The 24520-nt window shown below is 36.8% G+C and overlaps 1 protein-coding gene across 7 annotated transcripts in view; it reads left to right on the forward strand.

Moving 5' to 3' along the window:
- The first annotated feature begins 4755 nt into the window (after positions 1-4755).
- Positions 4756-24520, forward strand: part of PRR16 (proline rich 16) — a 328607-nt gene continuing 308842 nt past the window's right edge. For 2 of the 7 annotated variants that reach the window (XR_008525464.2, XM_054555863.2), the window contains exon 1: positions 4847-5248. Coding sequence is in view for 3 of the 7 variants with exons in the window: in XM_054555863.2 (XP_054411838.1) it covers positions 5090-5248 (159 nt within the window). In the remaining 4 variants the exon portion in view is untranslated. Of the gene's footprint in view, positions 5249-5760; positions 6148-6217; positions 6320-24520 lie in introns of those variants that run through there. The other 5 variants (XM_002815816.5, XR_008525465.2, XM_063724233.1 and 2 more) reach the window with 5 other exon arrangements.

The following is a 24520-nucleotide window of genomic DNA, read 5'->3' on the forward strand; positions in this document are numbered from 1 at the left end:
CATTGAGCCTACTAAGGCCTTAACATTTAAATAGATGCTCTTTAGAGTTATACTTATTTAAGATTTATCTAGATGCTCTTTAAAACTTATAACAAACAGAAATTTAACTAGATTATTTTCAAGGCTTATTCCAGGTAAAAAGAAACTGAAAGTTTTTATTTTGATCTCTCAAATTGGTGGTTTTCAAAGTGTGGTCCCCTACCAGCATCCTAGAAATTTGTTAAAATACATATTTTAGACCTCACCCTAGACACACTGAACTACAAACCCTGGGGCAGGGAGTATAGCAATCTTGTTTTTTAAGAAGTTCTGATGGGTACTAGGCTTTCTCAACCACTGCCTGGACATACAAAATATATTTAATAGTAAATATATGTATGGAAAACGTTTCTAATTTTTCATAGCTATATCACTGATATGGTTAGGCTTAGTGTCCCCACCCAAATCTCATCTTGATTTGTAATCCCCATAATCCCCACGCGTCAAAGAAGAGACCAGGTGGAGGTAACTGAATCATGGGGGCAGTTTCCCCCATGCTGTTCTCATGACAGTGAGTGAGTTCTCATGAGATCTAATGGTTTTACAAGGGGCTTTTCCCGCTTCACTCTGCACTTGTCCTTCCTGCCACCTTGTGAAGAAGGTGCCTTGCTTCCCCTTCACCTTCCCCCATGATTGTAAGATTCCTAAGGCCTCCCCAGCTATGCTGAATTGTGAGACAAAATACTTTGGGAATATTCTTATGCTTTTTGTGAATTTAAAATTATGTGAGTGTCACAGAGTTTTTTCCTGTGGGTTAATTACTAGGGATCAACTGCAGTGGATTAAACATACACACACACCCACACACACACACATGCATACACATGAGAATACTGATAAAGGCTTGTAACTGAAGAAACAAAAACTAGATGATCTCCTGTAATTATCAAATTCTTCCTGTTACAAAACTCAGAAAATGATGAATAGAGAGGCAGGGAGAACAAAATCCTGGGTTTACAATCACCTATAAATGAGTAAGACCCTCCTTTATGTAGAAATGTATTATCCTGTCTAAGTTTATAAGTAATGTGTGTACTTATTGGGTGTGTACATTTGCAGCTAGCACTAGTACATTAACGAACTTACAGAAAGATTTACCAGAAATTTTATTAGGTGTCACTTTTGCTGTTTGGTCTCTATAACTGGAGGCTAAAACATCCTATATACTGATCTCTGAGAGAGTCTAGGATTACCCAAAGGAATGAAAGATTTTTCCATAGGGTAATACAAAAATAGGAACTAAATACACTTGATTTCTATTCATGGGCCCTTTTTATTCTGTCTTCTTCTCCTCAATATTTTTAATTCCCTTTATAAAAGTTTCTTCTTCAGACATATTTTATGGAGATTTGCTTTAAGTGATCCTTAATGACTAGAAGATAGGGACAGACACCACTGCTGCAATCCTACCAGCTTTCTCAGTTTGGGCCTGGAAGCCAATTTTAACTTTTCCCTGTTCAGTTAACTCCATATTGTATAAAGACATAGATAGATAGATGATAGTCATTATTTCAGAGTGAATTGTGATACTGGTGTGGGTGGTGTGTTTCTAAGCAATAATTACGATTTGATTTTAAGCCAGAATTATTTGTTTCAGTAGCAGCAGTGGATGTCAGAGTATCAGAAGAGAACAGTTTTTTTTGTTTGTTTGTTTGTTTGTTTTTTTGAGACAGAATCTCGCTCTGTCGCCCAGACTGGAGTGCAGTGGCACAATCTCGGTTCACTGTAAGCTCCACCTCCCCGGTTCAAGCAATTCTCCACCTCAGCCTCCTGAGTAGCTGGGATTACAGGCGCCCGCCACCATGCCCAGCTAATTTTTGTATTTTTAATAGAGATGGGGTTTTGCCATCTTGGCCAGGGTGGTCTTGAACTCCTGACCTTGTGATCCACCCATCTTGGCCTCCCAGAGTGCTGGGATTACAGGCATGAGCCACTGCGCCTAGTCTGTTTTTTTTTTTTTTTAATCTTTAGTGAATGAGATTCAGAGTAGCATGGACATCTTCTTATATTGTGAGAGGATTATTTTGTCACTGTGAAGGAAAACACAATTTCCTTTCCTCCTCTCCAATATCCTTGTCTAAAGTCACTTAACTTTGAGTTTGGCGGCTTTCTTACACACTTGCCTACTATTAAGAGTCAAAAATAATTCCAATCTAGAAGAACAGTACTTTCTCTTTTCCCCTACCATTAGCTTTTGCTATTTTGGACAATTTTGGGGAGTTTGTAAACCTGATATAATTATTTTAATGTTATATTTTTTATAAAATAAAGAATTTCACAGCAAAAGAAACTACCATCAGAGTGAACAGGCAACCTACAAAATGGGAGAAAATTTTCGCAACCTACTCATCTGACAAAGGGCTAATATCCAGAATCTACAATGAACTCAAACAAATTTACAAGAAAAAAACAAACAACCCCATCAAAAAGTGGGCAAAGGATATGAACAGACACTTCTCAAAAGAAGACATTTATGCAGCCAAAAGACACATGAAAAAATGCTCATCATCACTGGCCATCAGAGAAATGCAAATCAAAACCACAACGAGATACCATCTTACACCGGTTAAAATGGGAATCATTAAAAAGTCAGGAAACAACAGGTGCTGGAGAGGATGTGGAGAAATAGGAACACTTTTACACTGTTGGTGGGACTGTAAACTAGTTCAACCATTGTGGAAGTCAGTGTGGCGATTCCTCAGGGATCTAGAACTAGAAATACCATTTGACCCAGCAATCCCATTACTGGGTATATACCCAAAGGACTATAAATCATGCTGCTATAAAGACACATGCACACGTATGTTTATTGCGGCAGTATTCACAATAGTAAAGACTTGTAACCAACCCAAATGTCCAACAATGATAGACTGGATTAAGAAAATGTGGCACATATACACCATCAAATACTATGCAGCCACAAAAAATGATGAGTTCATGTCCTTTGTGGGGACATGGATGAAATTGGAAATCATCATTCTCAGTAAACTATCGCAAGGACAAAAAACCAAACACCGCATGTTCTCACTCATAGGTGGGAATTGAACAATAAGAACACATGGACACAGGAAGGGGAACATCACACTCTGGGGACAGTTGTGGAGTGGGGGGAGGGGGGAGGGATAGCATTGTGAGATATACCTAATGCTAAATGATGAGTTAATGGGTGCAGCACACCAGCATGGCACATGTATACGTATGTAACTAACCTGCACATTGTGCACATGTACCCTAAAACTTAAAGTATAATAAAAAATAATAAAAAATTTAAAAATTTAAAAAATAAAATAAAGAATTTGAGGAGATAAAGGATGTTTTAAAAATCTAATCTCCCTACCTCAAAGAACTCAAGCATATTACTTATTTCACACTTCTAATCATTTCTTCTTTTTTTCTTTTCTCCAGTTTGCATGCTGCAGACTTGTTCTTATAATCTCTTCTTAAGTCTTTCCAGCAGCATCTGCTTTTCACCTTTCCTCATTTCTTCCCCTGATTTTTCAATGCAGTTTTGAATGGTTTTCTTTTGACACCGCTTTCAAATTTCAATTTTTTTCTTCTGTTCTTTCTCTTCCTCTATATTCCACATATGACTTCCAAAGGTTTTGTAAAGATGAATTGTCCAGGATTAAGAGAGTGATTGATTAAGAGCCTACAGAACTGGGAAGAGGAGAGCTGCCAAGCTTTTCTTCATGTGTAGAAGCACAGTGGAGCTACCCAGAGTGTGAGAAGCAAGAAACAGAGCCTTGCTAAGGCATGACGAAAAGGGGAAGCCTATTAAAAGAATGATCTGGAGGAGTGTGCAGTGAAGAAAATAAAGTAGAGCCAGCCTGCCGGGTCAGTAGCTAATAGCCCATGGGTTTGCAACTAAGGAAATTAAAATTCTAGCTAATGAGAATTGTAGACACCTACTGAGAGTGAACCGAAGGCTTCCTATTAACTTCCCTTCTTGGGTCTTTTTGACAGAACAGTCAGAAAGTTGTTTCCTATTTGTTTAGTAGCAAAAGAGTTGAAATGGAGGTTTAAAAAATGATGAAAGAGAAGTTGGAGGCAATCTCTTACTCAGCTCCTTCACGAGGTCCAAATACGATGTCTCCCCCACTCCACTCAAAATGTAAATCAGCATAGGTCACAAAAAAGAGGAAGGACAGTTAAAAAAAAAAAAAAAGAGTTGGGCCAGATAAGACATACAGCCAAGATGACTGAGACAATCAGCGAGGATTTGGGGTGTGGGGACTTCAAATTAATAAATCCGATATTAGCTTTGTGGAATTAGCAGGATTAGGGTACCTCTTTCAAGAACACTGGTTGAATTTCACGGTTTCAATAGATGACTATTAGCTGTTATATGCACCACCCCCGCCTTTTTTTCTTGCAGAAGTTAAGAAGTCTTTTTAACTCGCAGGTCACCAAGAGATTGATTAAAGGCCTCTGGACATCATTTAGGTTTGGATAAATCTGTAGGGCCACTTTACAGACTGTCTCCAACTCCCGATCCCACTGTGGTTCTTTCTGAATTGATCCAGGTCCCTACTAGCAAGTGAAGCAGAAAGAATCCAGGCTAGTTGTGAGATGACATACAGCAAGCAGGCTGAGATGATGGGGGCATTTTAGAACCAAGAGGAGGGGGCGGGCAGGACACGGACTTGTCTCCCCCACCTTGATGCCAAGGTGGCATCTGGGAGATATCTCGAAGGGCAACGTCGAGGGGACTGCAAGCGTCAACCCGGGCGCGGCGGCACGGCGCCCCTCTCCGCGGGCGGGGAGCGAGCGCGTGTGCGCGAGAGCGGCGGGCGGCGGCGGGACGAGGCGCAGGCGCGCTGCTCGCCCGTCTGCAGCCCCGAGCCGAGCGCCGCGTCTCGGGAGTTGATGGCAGCACCACTGTGCGGCCGCCCGGCCGAGCGCGGAGCGCAGCCACACGCCGCTGCCCAGGGAGCGCCCAAGATGTGGGGGGACCGGGGCGGCAGCGGCCGTAGCAGCGCCAGGGACGGGGGCACGCAGCAGCCTCCGCTCGTCCGCCTGTCCTGACCTGAGCCTCGCTTGCCCCCAAAGAATGTCAGCCAAGTCCAAGGGGAACCCCTCCTCGTCCTGTCCAGCCGAGGGACCGCCGGCAGCCTCCAAAACCAAGGTGAAGGAACAGATCAAGATCATCGTGGAGGATCTGGAATTAGTCCTGGGCGACCTGAAGGACGTGGCCAAGGAACTTAAGGAGGTGAGAGGCGCAGGGGTGGGAAGGGAGTTCGGCACCCTTCGACCCCTCCGGGGTCCCCTTTCCGATTTTCAGCAGGGACAGCCAGATTTCCAAACTCCTGGGAAACTACAGAAAAGGCGCCTGCAGACGGACTTTCTTTGCTCCTGGAGTCCTGAGAGGAGTTGTTGTTGCACTTTTTAATTTTTTTTTTTTAATCAGGAAGAAATCAACTAGTGTTTTAATCGATGGACCTGGGTTGGTGGGAGGGATGAACGCACGCGTGTCTCTGAATCTGTGTGTGTGACGACGGGGGAGAGGGTTAGCTGGGGGTGTGTCGGCAGAGGAAGTCGTGAGCAGCCCGGCCGGAGCGTGCAAGATGCTCCTCTCCTGCCCTCTTGCTTCCCCAGAGTCCTTTGGCAAGTCCGCTGCCATGGCAGCCTCCCCAAGTCAGGGCTGAAGAGGGGCCAGGTTCTGGGCCCTGGGCCAGATCAGGGAGGGCAGCCTGGGGGAAGCTTGGCTCAGACTCCCCTCCCTGTCTCCCGAGCCTCGCTGCAGGGAAGGCGACCCGGGCTGCTGGCAGCCTTGCTAAGGAGGGGGTCTGGGACTTTCTCACTTTCTCAGTTTCTGAAGCATCCCCTGCTCTCCTCCGAACGTCGTTCCCAGTAACTCTGGGCCTTCCCGCCACCCTACCTCTCCTTCCTTCCTTCCTTCCTTCCACCCTGTCGCCACTTGGCATTGAAACCCGAGGAGCAGGACGCGCAGGAGAGTGTGTGTGTGGCCGGGGTCTTGCCATTGGCGTCCTGGCTCTCTGCAGCTGGGACTGCTTCGGTTCTTCCCGGCTTTTCCTATCCCACTTCTGTTCAGCCCTACTCCCGCCCGCCCCTAGCCCCAGGTGATCCAGATGGAAAGAAGCAGAGAAGGTATCAGGGCTGAGGCTGCGTAACTCAGGCGGCGGCTCCAGGCGGGGGCGGGGGCCGGGCTGGGAGGGGTGGGGTCTCCGGAGCCAGGCTGGCTGCCGGCTGCATCGCGGAGCTGGTGGCAGAGTCCCAGCGCGCCGCTCACTACTGAATGGGGGTCCTGGTGCGGTTCTCGGTGAGGGAGTCCGCAGCTCCGCTTGCGTGAGAGCTAAGACGGGAACTTCGAAGGTGGTGGTGGCTGCAGCGGGAAAAGAAGGGGTGGGGCGTAGTCTAGGTCCAAAATTGTAATCCTGTTTCTGAAGCCAAGGGAGAGGAGACTGAGGGTTGTTTGGATGACTGGCTTCTAGAGATTAACCTCCTGTATTCAATTTCCAAACCAAATTTCAAGAGCCCCCTCGTCTTCCTTCCCTTCCCCCATTACCTCTATGAACTGAACTCTGCATTTGTTACCTAATACAAGTCTGTTAAAATGGGCCATTCGTCACCAGGGTTAAGTTTGCCAATGGCAAATGTCGTTCCTGTAGGTTACTCCACAGACAGAACATAATTAGTACTGAGGTCCTGAGAGTGGTTGTTAGTGTAGATAGATTCAGGGATAAAACTTGTTCGTGTTTTCAGGGTTTCTCTAGGATTATTGCTTCACAACTGGTTGACAGATGGTGGGGTTATGCACTGAAATTCAATTCTAAAAATGCTGTCCCTTTCTTTGTTATTCTTTTATATGACATCTTTGGCAGACTGTGTTTTCATCTGAAACATGGCGTTTTAAAAAATGAAATTGGGCATGTTCCTTTCGGCAGAATTGTGCTTAATAGCTGGTGAGGTTTCTATGGGCGATGTGGAAAACCTACAGCGGCACAGAAACGTTTTTACTGTTTTCATGAGGCTGAGACTAAAAGAAAGGTAGTTAAACAGAATTCTGCATCTGTGAGCCATACTTCCTTATGTTTTAATGTCAGTCCACTCACTTTTTTTGCACAGAATAAATGACAAGAAACTACACATGGTCCTGGTTTTGCTCTGCATCATTATTTATGGACATTTAGAGATTAAGTAGTGAAATCTTCAACTTCCCTGTGGTATTGGTTAGAATTACAAAAATGTAAATCAGGAAATCTGTTGATACCACTTTCTGTGTCTTCATACTGACGATTTTTTAAGGTTGAAAAAAAAGGTTGTTTATAAGAGGAATAAAAACAGAGATAATGTACAACCCAGTAGATGAAACTATCTGACAAATCTAGAGATACAATTTTGACTCAACATTTTGGAAGATTTGTTTGTCTTAAGGATCTGTTTGAGTAAAAATCTCACCATGAAACTGAAATTTATGACATAAATAATGTGATGTGATTGTTAATTACTTTTGTGTGGGTATCATCATCCTAGATTTGCACAAGAAAATGTACCTACAATGGCCAAATCCCAAAACATCGGCTATTCATATAATATGAATGAAAATATTTTGAGAACAAAGTATTTATAGGGCATGTTTAACCTATGACATCTTGCAGTTGTCCAGCATGTATCTTTTTAGGATAATCCTGCATATGTGAGTAAACATGCCTTTGGTGTAGTTTTGGATAAAGAAATAACAAAACTTTGTACATTACAAAGCTTGTTGGTTCCTGTACATGAATGTTGCTATTCATCATATTCAATATTCTGGCAGTTTAAAATTAGTACGTGTTAAATATAAACTGCTATATTTAGAATTCTAATTCCTTTATTGGCAATGCTATGCTTTTAGACCATAATATATTTTAATATAAATTATCGGCGAGCTCTTCTTAACTTGGAACAGAAATTAAAAATAAAAAAGTAGTTATGACTATATCACTATGTCAGTCATCATATAGTATTTATTTTTTCTGTCCGCTTTTAAAAAATATCTAGTTAAAATGCAATCTTCTTTAATTCTGTTCTTTGTTTTTGCATAATTTCTGCACCAACAACATTAAACTTTGGTTTGAGGTTACTCTGAAATTGCTTTTCTTCGTAGAAGTTTTCTGGGCTTAAGTCATCTGAAAACTCAGGTAGTAGGATAGAATCAAACATAATAGTAATTGCTTGAAACACTTTAATAAGCAGTGACAAAACTCTAGTCTGCTCAGCAAGAAGAGTTGTTATTTTGGGTATCTGTTTTATGATTATTTAGTTATAATTACTTAATCAGTTATAATTGGATTATATATATTATATATAATTGGATTATATATATTATATAATTGGATAATATATTATATATAATTGGATTATATATTATATATGATTGCATTATATATTATATATGATTGGATTATATAGTATATATGATTGGATTGTATATTGTATATGATTGGATTATATATTATATATGATTGGATCATATATTATATGTAATTGGATTATATATTATATATAATTGGATTATATATAATTGGATTATGTGTTATATAATCGGATTATGTATATTACATATATGATTGGATTATATATACTATGTATATAATTGGATTATATATTATATATAATTGGATTATATATTATATATAATTGGATTATATATTATATAATTGGATTATATATTATATATAATTGGATTATATATTATATATAATTGGATTATATAATATATAATTGGATTATATATTATATATATGATTGGATTATATATATCATATATAATTGGATTATATATATTATATATATGATTGGATTATATATATATAAAGCAGAGGAACAGCCTTTCTAGAAAGTCAAAGAGCAGCCTTATTCTACTCTCAGAATTTAGTAAAATCTCAAATAATTTGACTTTTCAGAAATAATATAGGTCCTTTGGTTTTCTATGCTATTAATATATTGGAAAAGCCTTAAATATAATTCTGTATACTTATTGAGCACCTACCATGTTCAAAGTACTATACCACCTTTTAAATTGCTACCAAGATGCATAAGGCATAGTTTCTGGTCTCAGTGAGCTCCAAAGGTTAGTTAGGGATATATTTATCCTGTCTTTCAGCATCAGCTGTATAAAAAGGCATTGTGGCCTTTAGTGGCCACTCTCACTGCAGGCTTGGGGAAATCGAGAATTGAGAATAAGAATACGTTGATTTATAAAATGATATGTGCTGCATAGTTAGTAGTATGGCAAGTCTTTGATGAAGAAAGAAGCTTAAAAAGATGAAAATATATGAATTTTAAGGAATTTACAGTTGATTTAGATTGTCGTGATTAACATAAATGGATCAATACCATATACAGGAGATTACATAGTCAAATGTTGTAACTAAATACTGAAGATTTCCATGAAAGGTAAGTCTTTTGGAGAAATGGAGAGTTAAAAAGGAAGATTTTGAATTCTTCTTTTTCTTAATGAAAATAGGGTTTTAAGAGGTAGTCAGGAGGTAAAAGGAAATAGGTTTGGTGTACGAAAGTAATCCTGTTGCATTTTTCTACAGATTGAAAAAAATAAAAAGAAAATAGTGGTGAAACTCTAGAGTTTTAGGGATAAAATTAACCATAACTGGTAGAGTAGGTGTGAGTGATACTTTTTCACTAAGAAATGTAGAAACAAAGCAATTGCTTTTTAAAATAGTTCTCAAATAATCTAATGCCTTTGAGTAGCAATATGCCTGTTCCTTTATGAAGATCCCACTGGTGAACTATTTTGCATTAAATGCTGGTATTAATATGGGATCACATATGTTATTTGTCAGAGTGACACTGGAATCTCTAATAATCAGCCTTTTATCTGGAAACAAAATTAATTGCAGCTTTAGCTGGATTCTCTTTTAGTTTAGACTTGTTATAACCTTGAGCTTTTCTTGTAGTGTTTATTTTTATGATTTCAAGTAACAAGGCTACTATATGAGTTGAAAAACATTTATGTAAATAATTTCTTGAGAGGCTTTCTGAATAGACATGACTCTAACAGAGAAACAAATTAAAATAAAGTTGATTTGTTGTTGCCTTAGAATCACTCAGTGACTGGATCTCCATTGGTGAGAAGTATGTCAGCATTGTTGCCATGGACTGGAAAGCACCCATAATTTGTCTTATAATGGCATAAACTGAAATAAATTTAAGTTGAATTTTGAAAAATTTGAAACCCATAGGAAACAGTCTGATTTGAACTGAGGAAAACAGAATTAACAATTATCTGAAAAATATTTTCAGTTTTAAATGTTCCCTCTTAATGTCTTAACCACTTGATGTTCTATAGTTTATTGTTCTGGAAAGTCCTACTGAGTATTTTTTGGTTAGTGAGCTCATGCATAAAAAATTCATTACAAGAAAAAATTATAGAGAATAATCTTGGAACTATTTTCTTTTTGTTTGAGACAGTGTCTTGCCCTGTCATTAGGTTGTAGTGCAGTGATAGAGATCTTGGCTCACTGCAGCCTCCATCTCTTAGGTTGAAGGAGTCTTATCACCTCAGCCTTCTGAGTAGCTGGGACTAGAGGCATGTGACACCATGCCTGGCTAATTTTTAATTATTTATTTTATTTTTTTTGGTAGAGATGGTATCTTGCCATATTCCCCAGGCTGGTCTTGAACACCTGTCTTCAAGTCATCCTCCTGCTTAGGCCTCCCAAATTGCTAGCATTATAGGTATGAGCCACCATGAATGGCTCGAAGTATTTTCCAAGTTCTAAAGTTGTGTATAAATAGAATTTAGTAGTTCTTTTAATTGTAGCAATTGTCATAATTTTACTACTTTATACCACAGTCTACCTCCCCAAACTGTGGTATATTTACCAAATGCTAAAATGCTCTAAAATTTTTCTTTACTTAGGCATGATGGCCTAGCATGTTACCAAAAATAATTTTGAGAACATAGAGGTAGCCAATAATCATCCATCACTGTCTATTTCCAATGAATTAAAACATTCAACACTTAGAGAATTAGCTGATAAGAAATTCAAGCAGCCTTAAAGTACTAGATAGTGTGTTTCAGGCAATAGTGAAGTAATAGATAATAAAGCCAGTGTAATAGGTTTCATTATTACCTGGATTATGTTGTTTTCATTCTTGCTTCTCTGAGGATCTCACGTACTTAAATCTAAATGTAGGAAAAAAGATAGAAATGCAAGTTTGAGCAAAATGTATTTTCCTAAACTATAGAACTTTTCTTCTCTAGAGATAGTTCATGAAAAATTTCAGGGGGAATTTTTGAGAATTAGAGTAATGAAATTCCAGTAGGTCTCTGATTCAACTCTGACTGAAATATACATAACTGACATCAAGCTTCAAATACAAAGTTAACAAAGGGCACTATTAAAAAAATCAAATTTATTTTTTCTGATGTTAGGAGCAGTACATGGATATTATAGGAAGTTTGCAAAAATCTAAAGAAATATAAAGGAGAAAACAAAAATTATCTTTAGTACCACATAAAAATAAATACACTAAACATTTTGTTATATTTTCTTTTAGTCTTTTTGTGTGCATATTTTAACATAGATGAAGTTATACAAAGTTATAAATTATAAGCAATGACATTTTCTACTTTCTTCAATAATATAGATCATAACTATTACACAGATTTGCTATAAGTTACTTCATACTTCCCTTAATGTTGTGTATTCTATTTATTTCCAGCTTTTCACGGTTATTAAACATCACTAGAAATAGCAGTTCTGGCAATATGAATAGCTAACAGAGGTCTTACTCTCTGCTAGGTACTCTTCTCAGTGCATTTATTTATATTAAATTATCTAATTCTCAAAACAGGTAGATGAGGAAGTTACTGATATTGCTCATTTTACAGATAAGAAATCTGAGGTCTGAGATATTAAGTCATTTGCCCAACTCACTTGACTTGTAAGTGGAGAAGTGAAGCTTCATTGCCAGATAGCTTGGTGTCAGAGAATAGCATTAACCACCAAGCTCTTTCATGTTTCCTAATTTTTTTTTTAACATTTTCTTAGAAGTCAAGGATCTAAAAGCTTTAAAATTCTCAATTCATGTTGTCAAACTGTCTTCCAGGGAGTTTTCACAAATTTTTGCTTGCAGCAGCAGTATATGTGTGGACGCTATTTCTTAAATTGGGAGTGAAGCTAATAAACCATTTCATTATTTCATTAAGGCTTGCTGTGTAGTTTATTATCTTCGTGGTAACAGTCATTGTTTTTGTAGGTTGCAGAAAACAGTATTGAGACAAAATTAATAGTAAATTAGACCTTGCAATTTAAAATTTGCAAATAAAGAGGTGCTGTGATTAATTACCTTTAACTTATTCAACAAAAATGTTGATAAGAATATTACATAGCTTTTTAATATTCTGGCTGAGAAAATAAAGGAACAACTAATATGGAATCTTGTTGATACCTAGCATTGTATATCATTGTTTCAAATGAATACAAATAAGTTGGAATATATTATTCTCTTTTGTTGCTATCAAATTACCTTAGGAGAGAGGCACTATCCTTAAGTTTTCTGAGATGTTTGAGGTTTGACAGTTCTCTTGCTTTCTGCTATGACTGACGAATTAGAGAATCTTGTTGAATTCTTTACTAGGAATAACATTATTGAACTGGCTAATGATGTCATATGTATATATTATAATTTGATTTCTTGTATTAACTTTAATGCTATCAATTATAAACCACCTTCTCTCTCCCACATATAAGGGGTATAAGAAATGGCCTTATTCTAAAATTGTTTGTTTTCTTTTCCAGTATATTATGAATAGAAATGTTTTTATTGTATTAAAAGTTAGTTCATTAGGATAATTACTCTGAATTAAATTTCCCATAGGAACTGGGAACCCAAAGTCTGCAGTAATTCATCTTTAATCAAGAACCAGAAAGTGGCATTAACTGAAATGAGAAAATAGACATATCTAATATCCAAATCAAAGTAGGTGCACACGGTGGTCTGTCAACTCAGGACAAATGTTGTCTTACTTATATGGGATAAGCTATTTATTTATTTAGAATGGAAAGACATGAGGATTCCAAAGGATTTAACCTCCCAGACCCCACTTTCAGGCAAGAAATATTAACATTGTTAGGACTAAATTTATATTCATCATCTTTGTTTTCTCTTTTTCTACTTTGCAAATGCTACTTCAGATTGGTGTTTGAGATAAATGTTTACTTGTAGAATAATTGAAGTTAGGCAAATTACATACTTATGCTCAATGAGACAGTTATCATGATGTTTGGGACACTATAAATAGATTTTCAACTGCAGATAACATATGTTATCCTTGTCTGGAAAAAGCAAATTTGATGATTTCTGACAGGTTCTTTCTCTAGTACCACACAAATGGTAACAGATATATTGGTGTGCATTTTCCCCTTTCATAATATCACCTTATCTCAACATTTCAAACTGTATGTTTATATGAGAGAAAAATACTGGGTTAAACAATATCAGTCAAATCAATTGCCTTCTAGCATCAGTGGTTCTTAATATTCCCCCTCCGCCCATATCACAAACCCCTTTGAAAGAAGGAAAAAAGTTGGGATTATTTATTCTGGAACAAAAGCTCACACAAATGTGGTTCCTGTACATGTTCAGAGAATCTTGGGTGGATGGGAATGACTCAGGTGAAGAGACAAAACAAGTGGTTGATTGCCATTTTATTTTTTAGAAATTTTAGCTAATTGTTTGAGGTTTGGCCCCATAATTTTTAGAATTAAAAGTCCTGGCTCTACAAAAAGAAAAAAAAGAAATACTGATGGCTGTGGTTTGATGCTTTTTATGTAGGGGAAAAAATGAGTGGCATATCAACAGTTTATTTCTCTTAGAATGTGATGTCAGTGTGAAAATAGGTGGTATATTTATAATTCACTACTTTGCAAAAGCTGTAGAACGCTTGTGTGTCTAAAGGTTAACTCTTTCATTTTGTTGTTTCTTATGATGTGTGCCGTAGTATATCAGTAAATAGATGGACAAAAAGTTTTCAGAACTCATTGTAAATTAAGCATATTCTCTTCTTAAAACTGATTCCAGAACAGCATTTTTCTTTGTTTTATTATCTTCTTGTGTCACATTAACATGAATTATGAAAGACATATTGAATTCTTGATATGTGTAAGTCACTATGCTGAAGAAAGTAAAAGATGCATATATGAATAAGCTTAGTGATCTGCCCTTGAAGTAACTATTTTCTGTTTACTTTTGATGACAGTGACAGCACTGTAGGCTATTATGTATTGACATAACTTTGTAATTTTAAAGCCCAAATATCAGAGATATATCTATGTTTATTCAATTATATATAGAATAAAGTATAAATTTGATTGTCTCTTTATTGCGTAGCTCAATGTTTTTGATAAATGTTTGGGGTTATCTTTTGTTTTAAAGAATAGGAGAATTTTTAGTCTGTGTTGCTAAGTAAGGTGACATAGTACAGAAGGGTGAGAGCACAAACTCTGAAGCCAGTCTGCTTTTTTTCAAATTGCTCTGCTGTGCAATATTGAGCAGATTATTTAATTTCTCTCTGTTTTCATTTTCTCCATAGCGTGGCGATAGTGACAATGTTACGTGCAGTATAGGCTGGTTATAAAGATTAAATGAGTTCTTTGTAGAATGTTTAGAATGGTTCCCATGTATAAAGCAAGCATTGGATGTGTGTCTGTCGTTATTGTTATTATTTGAATTTGTCTGAGCCCCTTTATTCATTTATTCAACAATTAGTGTTTTACACCTACTGTACACCAGGCACTGTTCTAGTTTCTAGGGATATAGTGGGGAACAAAACAGACAAAATTCCTTCATGGAGTTCACATAGTGGATGGGAAGGGTAGGGGGAAGATAGCTCAGTAAAATAAACACCAGTTTACATCAAATATTAGAAGGTGATTGATGTTATGAAGTAACAGAAGATTATAATGGGATGAATAGTGATGAGGAGGAAGTGCAATTTTAAATAGGATTGTTCAGAATAAGCCTCACTGAGAAAGTGGCATGGTGGCATTGGGGGAAATGCTTGAAGGTGAAGGAGCAAGCAGTAAGGAAATCTAGGGGAGCATTTTCCCAAGTAGGGAATAGCAGCCCAAGGGCCTTATAGTGGGCAAGTTTCCCACACATTTGCAGCAGAACAAGGGCCCAGGGTGGCAGGAGTGGAGGAGCAGGGCAAGAGTAGCAGTGATAAGGTCAGATAGCTATGGGGGACATGTCTAAGGATTTTGATTCTTCTTTAGAGTAAAATGGGACTTTTGAGCAGAGAGGTGACAATCTGCTATACTTCCACCTTTTTACCTTTAATCACTGGCTCAGGGTTTCTCAAACTCTGTACTATTGACATACTGAGTGGATAATTCTTTGTTGGGGGGATTGTCCTGTGCATTGTAGGATGGTTGGCAGCATCTACAACTGATGCCAGTAGCAACCAAAAATGTTAATGTGACATTGGAAAATGTTTCTAGATGATGCCAAATGTCCTCTTTCTGCTTTGCAATAGTAGAACTGGGAACCCAAAGGACTACTTTGAGAACTAGTGCTCTTGCTCTTCCAACTTATTCCATATTACTTAATATTGTTTTTGCTACCTACCTTTTTCTTTCTTTATGCTTATCCATCAAGCATTGAGACTTCATGTCTCTTTTATGTCTTGTATTTGCTATCTTTTTTAAAAAAAATACCATTATCTGTATTTTTCTTTACATTTGCCTCATTCTTTTTTCCTTAATTCAACCTACTTTAAAAATATGCCTTCCAATTTCCATCCACCACTTCCATTTTCTTGCTTTCCATTTTCTTTTCACAATGAAATAAAAGTTAAATTGATAATTTTTAAGGGATTTGGGTAAATATGTGTGTTTTAGGATTTAGGAGAAAAAAAGGAGAAACTCAGAAGGAATGAAGGGAGCAGTCGAGGCTGAGCTGCTTGTCTTCTTGCCAGTTAGTTTGTGAGTGAGATCAGAGGCAACCTTGACTAGTGGAAGGACTTTTGTCTCATCCATCAATTAGTCTTATGCTGCTTCTGCCATTTTCATTTCTGTAGACAGAAGAAAATTTAGAATGGTTTCACTGCTGTCTAGTAGGAGACAAATTATAGATGATGATGATGATGATGATGATGATGATGATGATGATACAGATGACTGTTAAACTCTCACTATGTACCAGGGACTATTGTGAGTTAACTCACTTAATCCTCATAGCCACCCTTTGAGGTACCTATAATTATTCTATAGATGAAGAAGCACAGACAGAGAGGTTAACTGAGAGCAAGTGTTGGAGTTGAACTCCTGATATTTCCCCCTTTAAGCCGAAGTCCATGACCTGCTTCCCAATTCCTGGCAGCCACACAGTTGCTCTGCTATTTTTCAGTCTTCTAACTTCAACATAATTTCTTTTTACTCTTTTTCATCCTCCACCTTCTTTAAATCACGTCTCTTTTTCCTTTCTTGTTTTTCTCTTTTCTCCTCTACTTTCTGTCTTACTTTTTTTTCTTCTGTTTTTCTGCCTTTTGCTTCCTTATCCTCTTCTTTGAAATCCGTATCTTATTTACTCATTAAAAAATTTTTTTTGACACTTTGAGAGGCAGAGGCAGGAGGATTGCTTGAGGCCAGGAGTTCAAGACCAGCTTGGGCAACAGAGCAAGACCCTGTTTCTATAAGAAATGAAAAATAAGCTGGGTGCTGTGGTATGTGCCTATAGTCCCAGCTACTCTGGAGCCTGAGCTGAGAGGATCACTTGAGCCCAGGAGTTCAAGGTTCCAATGAACTGTGACCATGCTATTGCATTCAAGCCTGGGTGACAGAGAAAGACTCTGCCTCAAAAAATAAAAATAAACCCAGAAAAATATTTCTTTTATTGCCTACTATATGCGGGGTACTGGGCTAGTCCATATAGATAAAATACTCAGCAAAACATATGTAGCCCCTGCCATCTTGGAACTTATATTTTAGTAGAGACATTATTCAAATAATAATATAAATAATATTTATGGAAGAGTATTAAGGGTTATAAAAGAAAAGTACATGATGCAACAAGAGCGTAAAATCATTGATAAGTCTTGTTCATTCTTGCTGAGAAGAGGATTTTGATTAGCTGCTTTCTTTCCCACTGCCACCTCTCTAATCCCTATGCTGTTAATTTCATGGATGGTGTTTTAATAGCCCTAGAGCTAATTTATCTGCCTTTTGTTCTCCTCTGCCAGTTCATTCTCTAAACACTGCCAGATTAATCTAATGTACTACTTTCTTTGGGCCAGTCCCCTGCTTAAAAGATCACACATTATCTCCTATTACTTAAAATGTCAAATGACCAAACCCAGCCTTCCAGCCTGACATCCAGTGGTCCCGTCTTTCCAATTTGGCCTTATCTCTGTCTTTCCTTCAGTGAGTAACACAGAGACCATCCCAGACAATCTTGACATTATCACAATATTTTACCCAACTTGATATCTGTGCTCCTTATGTTTATAATCATTACCCTACTATGTTGGATTTGCTTATGTCACTTCACAGTTATTCCCTGGTTGTGCATTATTTTAAGATCTAGTAATCTTTCTGTTTTGATTACTATCTATATAACCTTCAAGAAAACATTTTGAAAGTCTCACTGCTATTATCTGATCAGGAAGTTGAACTTGAAAATTCAATTCCATGTAATACTTGTTAGGGACCAAAAGCCAATCGTTCTACTTGTGTGTGAGAGCTTGTTATTTCCCATTTACTCAAGAACATCATGAAAAATCCTCCCCTACCTCTCATATACCATCATTGTTTTCTCTCTCCCCTAAATGACTCCTGTCAGCATACAAATGAAATAGTATTAAAACCCTTTCTTAAGCCCTCTTCCCCTAAAAATTACTATCTGATTTCTTAGTTCTTCTTTACAAAAAAAAAATAAAAAATAAAAAATAAAAAAAACTTGAAAGAGCTCTCTGTATTTGCTGTCACCTATTTTTTCCTGTTCTTTCCATAATCCAGTCATATCTGTACTCTCACTACCATACCAAGGTTGTCAGTGACTCCATGTTATTTAATCTAATAGTCAACCCTCAGGCCTAATCTAGCAGCAGTTGGCAGTCTCTTTAATAATCTTTCTTCACTTAGCTTGAAGGATTACCATTTCACTTCATTGATTTTTCTTTTTGTTGCCTTCACTTATTCCTCCTCTAGGATGTCTAAACTGAAATTTTTCTTCTTTAAAAAAAGGTACTCTTCTTAGTGTTTTATTCAGCCTTGTGGATAAATTCCATTTATATGTCCATGACTCCCAAATTTGTATCTCCAGCCCAAACCTTTTTTCTGAACTTGTGTAGCCAACAGTCTACTCCCTATCTGTACTTGGCTAAGAGACATCTTAATTTTACCATATAGCAAACTGAACCCAGATCTCCTCCCTCCCGCAAAACCTAATCCCATGCAGTTCTTCCCCTCCCTTGTCAGTTAATGGCATCTCCATCCTTTTAGACCTGGGAGTCTTTATTAATTCCTCTTTCTCTCATGCGTTATGTTCAATTCACTAGAAAGCCTAGTTAGCCCCATCTTCAAAATATTTCCAAAATCTGACCAATTTTTATCTCTTTCACTGTTACCATCCTGGTCCAAGCCACACATTATTTCTCACTTTGATTGCTACAATAGCCTCCTGACTATTCTCTTCCTTTGCTCTCTTAAACCTTTCTCAGCATTATCAGTAAGTGTAAAGTTAGACCACATTACTCTTTTCAGATCCCTGTAGCAGTTTCTCGTTTTACTCAAAGTCAGAGCACTTACTGTAGCTATGAGGCCTTTCACCATTGTCCACTTTTCCTTGTTATGGTTCTAATGTCCTCCCCTATTTACTGCTTTCTCTGTGGCTGTCCTTACTTCAGGCTCAGTCGCAGTAGTCGGCTGTTACAGCAACAAAGGTGCTACGTACATTTTCACACCTAAATCCCCACCTGAGCAAACGCTTACCTCACTCAAACTTTGCTCCCGTGGCACCACACCACAGCCTGTTCAGGCAACTCCACATGTTGTTGAATGCTGCAGCATTTCCTGTTCTTCTTTCCTTTTTTCTTAATAATTATCAGTTATTTGTTTACTGAACAATTTATTTCTCACATTTATTATTGTTTCCTGCCTCCAGCTTCTGAAGGTCAGTGACCTATTTTTGTTGTCTTTTTGTATTTCAAGTTTCTAGAGCAGTGGCTGGCATGTAGTACATGCTCATTAAATGAATTAATAAATTACTGGATCTCTTTCAGCTCTAAACTCGTCCTTCCAAAGTTCTCAAGGATCAAAGCTATTACCTTTTAGTTTCTACTGCAATCCAATATTTGCAGAGAAGGAACAAGAAATAGATACTTATTAAATATTTCATATGAATTATTTATCTTCTTGTCTAATATATATGGTGGTGGTTTTTGGATTGGCTGGAGGGAGCTCTTGTTTCTCCTACTTGGATTCCATAATCTACTCGTTTCATTAAACTCATCCCATTCCCATTCAACTCAACCCATGTTCTTATTTTTTGGAATAGACAAAGGATCTCTCAGCAATAGCTAGTACCCTGAATGCTTATTGTGTGTCACAGTTCTGAGTTTTTTAAAAATATTAACTCATGAAGTCCTTACCCTTCTCACCTCCCAACCAGTGGCTCCCACGTTGTCCCACCTATGTAGAAATTTTGGAGACATTTTGTCTATGTAAACCCTAAATGTGGCCTGTAATCTCAGGATTTCATCTTTAGGCAAAAGTCTGACTCTGATTTAGGAGTGCCCATTTTTCCTTTTTGCCTAAGAATGTAATTTTAAACTCTTTGAAGCACTTAGAATTATATATTCTAAATCAGATGCAATTCTATTTTCTTTTAATAGAATATATAAACTAAAATGGGGAGAAAGCATGTCTACTTTTTACAACCTTCTCTGTTTTTCTGCTTCTGGAATATCATGCATTTTTCTTGCCTTTAGCCATTACAAATTTTAAATTAACTGGAAAATGACATTTAAAAATGGATATTGGATATAGTTTAAATAAGTTTTAAGCACTCTACTTATGTGCTTCAGAAACAAGCAAGCAGATTGGTAAGACCTAATGCAATTTAAAACACCGAGAAGTTAGGTAATATCACTTTGGCTTCTTTTTCTTCTCTTTTATATACTCCCTCTAGTGTTCAAAAATATGGGTACTTATAATCAGCGTATTCAGATACTAAAGTACTACAGTCGTTAAGGTAGAAATAGGGCTTTCCTAACCTAATATTGTTTGGTGATTATACTGTCAAGTTACTGAACTTTCAGTATATTGTCTAAGAACACATGCTGTCTTTCATTGCTTGTGGGGATTGAGTCATGCGAGGCCTTTTCTTATGCATTTTCAATCTGTCCACTTCAATCAGGGAGACTATTGGACCTCTGTCTTTAAAGACCATGCTATGTTGCAAACTCTTCCTCAGTTTTTATAACTGAAGTCCAGGTTTTAGTTGTGCAGTTTGAATATGAACATAAACCTTCCAGCATGCTATATTTATGCAAAGTAAGAAATACTATATACCAGAATAACCACTACTGGATTATTTTGAACAGAGAAATTAAATAAGCTAATGAGATCATTTTGCTTTAATATATTAAAATGTTATTTAAATATACTGATTTCAAACTGCTTTAACAAATCACCAAGAAATCCCTAGGAATAACGAATGAGTCAAAGAAAAAATATATACTATTGGCATTTAATATAGAATATTAATAGTTGCTAGAACTTGTAAAGAAGAAGGTAACTTTACATTGTAAAAATAACATTGCAGTTTACTGATTTTTTAAAATCAGAGACTAGTGTTTGAATTAAGTTATTCTAAATTGACATCTAATAGTATTCAAATTTGTTTGATGCCCCATAATTTTTAAGTAACTTTGATACCTACTAGTTCAGTTAGTCATCATTAGATGAAGTAAAAAAAAAAAATAGAATAAATTACTTTCAATAACTTTCTGAGACATTGTTTTGTAAGCTGTATTCACTTGTGGAAGTACTTTATGCTATAATGATTAATTCATTTTAAAATAAAATTCAAAACTAGACATACACCCTGTAACATTTTTTCGGGAGATTTATATTCGATACTGAAACCTTATTCATAACAGGCTGCATTATATGCCCTTGGGGAAACTAGCATTTGTTAAAATACAGAATAATATGGCACAGCAGTATGCACCTGTAATCCCAGCTACTCAGGAGGCTGAGACAGGAGAATCGCTTGAACCTGGGAGGCAGAGGTTGCAGTGAGCCCAGTGTTTGTGATTGTTTCATTAATCACAGAGTATGCACCAAAATGTTCAAGAGTTTAACATCTGCTTCCTGAAGTTACTAATATTCATAATGTCCAATGAATTCCAATACTCACCAATAACCTCTTAGTTCTGTAGCTCAAGTAACCTAAGATTTACTTTGTGTGAGTACTGTGTTAGCCAATAATATTTATATGATTTTATTTTTTGCAGGGAGGGGGATAGTTACCAAGAAACCATCCAAGACAATTTTTGCTCATAATGTTTTTCTTTTTGTGATCCCACAGAAAAAGTGAACTCATACTTAGTATACTGACAATGTAGTATTACCTAATGGAGTTAACTCCTGTAGTATACAGATTAGCTGTTGCTTAGATATGAAATGTTTCTAACCATATTATGTTATTTTTGGCTTCTGATAATGTGTCTGCAAACTAATGAAGAAAGAGAGTTAATGAAAAAACACTGGCACCTGAACAGAGATGCAGAGAGCAAGGAAAAACAGGGAATGAAGAGTACGTTTAAGTCTTGTTTTGTATAAACAAGATAGTATTGTTAAAATATTTAGTGAACCTACAGATAGACCATTATTTACTAAGCTGAAACAAGACAATGATTGTCTTAAATTGTGAGAAAAGTAAACCAGTTAAGTATTTTTTATTAAGAAACTTTGATTTCCTATGCAATTATAATATTAAATATTCTTTTTTCACTCTATGCTAACAGTAAATAGATGAGGTCCGATTCACTTTATGTCTTCAGAAGTCTTCCTTTAAACCACACTAATCAAATTAGCATTGACCTGAAGTATTTTTCAATATAGAGTACATGGCAGGCAATACTTTGGCCCATCTAATTCCCTTTGATATTTGTGAATTTTCAAATTAAACACAGCTACTTTACCAACGTTTTAAAATATATCTTATTTTATTTGTTTTGGAGATGAAGTCCTACTCTGTCGCCCAGGCTAGAGTGCAATGACAAAATCTGGGCTCACTGCAACCTCTGCCTCCCAGGTTCAAGCTATTCGCCTGCCTCAGCCTGCCTCAGTGCGCCACTACGCCTGGCTAAGTTTTGTATTTTTAGCAGAGACGGGGTTTCACTGTGTTGCCCAGGCTGGTCTTGAATCTTGGGCTCAGGTAATCTGCCTGCCTTAGCCTCCCAAAGTGCTGGGTTTACAGGCGTGAGCCACCACGCCTGGCCCGTTTTAAAATATATCATTGCCGATGTTGTTTCCATGATTAGTATAGGAAAGGAATTTAGCATACATGTATTGTATGCATTATAAAATTATGGAAGTCTTTGGAAGAGCTTCTGTTTTTTGAAAAATAATACTGTATTATTTTAATAACATTCCTTTTTATTGTAGAAAGCAGATTACATTAATCAATACAGTGGAATATGTTAGATTAACATGGCTAGAAATATAATTTAAAAATAAGATGTTTCTGCACATTTAAGAGAAGTTTTCTAATAAAAGTGGTGCTTCATGTACTGTGTCATAAAAACAGAATTTGGTTAGTGATAAAATTTTGAATTGTAGCATTTTTGTGAAATTTGTTTCAATTTGCCTAGAATAATTTTCTGTTTCAAAACAAATTTTGAAATTGTTTAATGGTTATATTCAAATAGGTCTCCATTACACGAGAGAACCAAGAAGTATCTAATTAGATTTGGTCACAGTCTGTCACTCTAACAGAAAATTGACTAATGGTTCTTTTTTATTGTTGTTATGAGTGCCATAATTTTAATGTGTCTTTAAATGAAATTTAGCATGGGAGCAGAAATTACTCCCATGCTAAATTATTATCCAACTTAGTATGTTATCTAATACAAAGAATGAAAAATTTGTCACCTTTTTAAAAAATGAGCTATTGCCCACTGGACATTTTCTTTCTTTTTTTAAAAAAAATTTAAAAAAAATAATTTCAGCTTTTATTTTAGATTCAGGGGTATATGTGCAGGTTTTTAACATGGGTATATTGTGTGATGCTGAGGTTTGGAGTACAGTTGATCCCTTCACTCAGGTAGTGAGCATACTACCCAACAATTTTTCAACAGTTTTCCCCCTTCTTCTCTCCCGCCATTAGTCCCCGGTGTTTATCACTACTGTTCTTGAGTGCCCAGTGTTTAGCTCCTGCTTATAAGTCAGAACATATAGTATTTGATTTTCTGTTCCTGTGTTAATTTGCTAAAGATTATGGCCTCCAGCTGCATCCATGTCGCTGCAAAGAACATGATTTCATTCTTTGTTATGACTGCATAGTATTCCATGGTGTATATGTACCATATTTCTTTATCCAGTCCACCATTGATGGGCACCTGGATTGATTCCATGTCTTTGCTATTATGAACATTGATGTGATGAACATATGAGTATGTGTGTTTTTTTGGTAGAATGATTTATTTTCTTGTGGATATATACCTGGCAATGGGATTGCTGGGTTTAATGGTATTTTTATTTTAAGTTCTTTGAGAAATGTCTAACTGCTTTCCACAGTCACTGAACTAATTTATAGCTCCATGAGAGTAAGAACCTTGTATGCCTTTTATGTTATTTTACCCTGTTAGCTTACCACAGTGCTGATCATGTAGCAACATAGCAAAGTATATTTAATGAAGATCTGCGAACATAACATTTTAAATTTTTTCTTGGCAAGTATATTTAGATGACATAGGATGAATAAGGAATTTTCAGTGTCTGAACAACTGTAATTTTAGTTTTATGTTAGCTCCCTTTGTGTCACTTTCATTATTTTAGAATTCGACTATATTATTGGTTATGGTTGGTTAGGTAGGTTAGGGAATGCTGCAGTAATTAATCAACCCTGACATTTCAGTGGTTTAAATCAACAAACGTTCATTTGTCTAACGGAGTATATTCTCCAATGCAAGTTGGCGAGGAGCTCTACTCCAAAGAGTCACTCAGGAATCCAGCCACTTGTGATACTCTATTTCAACATATGGTTTCCAGGGAAAAAGGAATGCAAGAATTCATACCCACATCTGTATGTTTTAGTTTGTAAATGACACAGATTACCTGTGCACAGAGAACTGTATCCCCAAGTGAAATGCAAGAGAAATAAAGCCTTCATATAAATCTATGATGAAAAAAAAATCAGTTTGGACTTGAAGAGCCCTGTATTGTCTTGGCCACAACTTCACTATTTTTGGATTCTTCCTTTTCAAAATAAGGTTTATGGAATATTT

The sequence above is a fragment of the Pongo abelii genome, chromosome 4 (genome assembly GCF_028885655.2).
Source record: "Pongo abelii isolate AG06213 chromosome 4, NHGRI_mPonAbe1-v2.0_pri, whole genome shotgun sequence".
Taxonomy (NCBI): Eukaryota; Metazoa; Chordata; class Mammalia; order Primates; family Hominidae; genus Pongo; species Pongo abelii.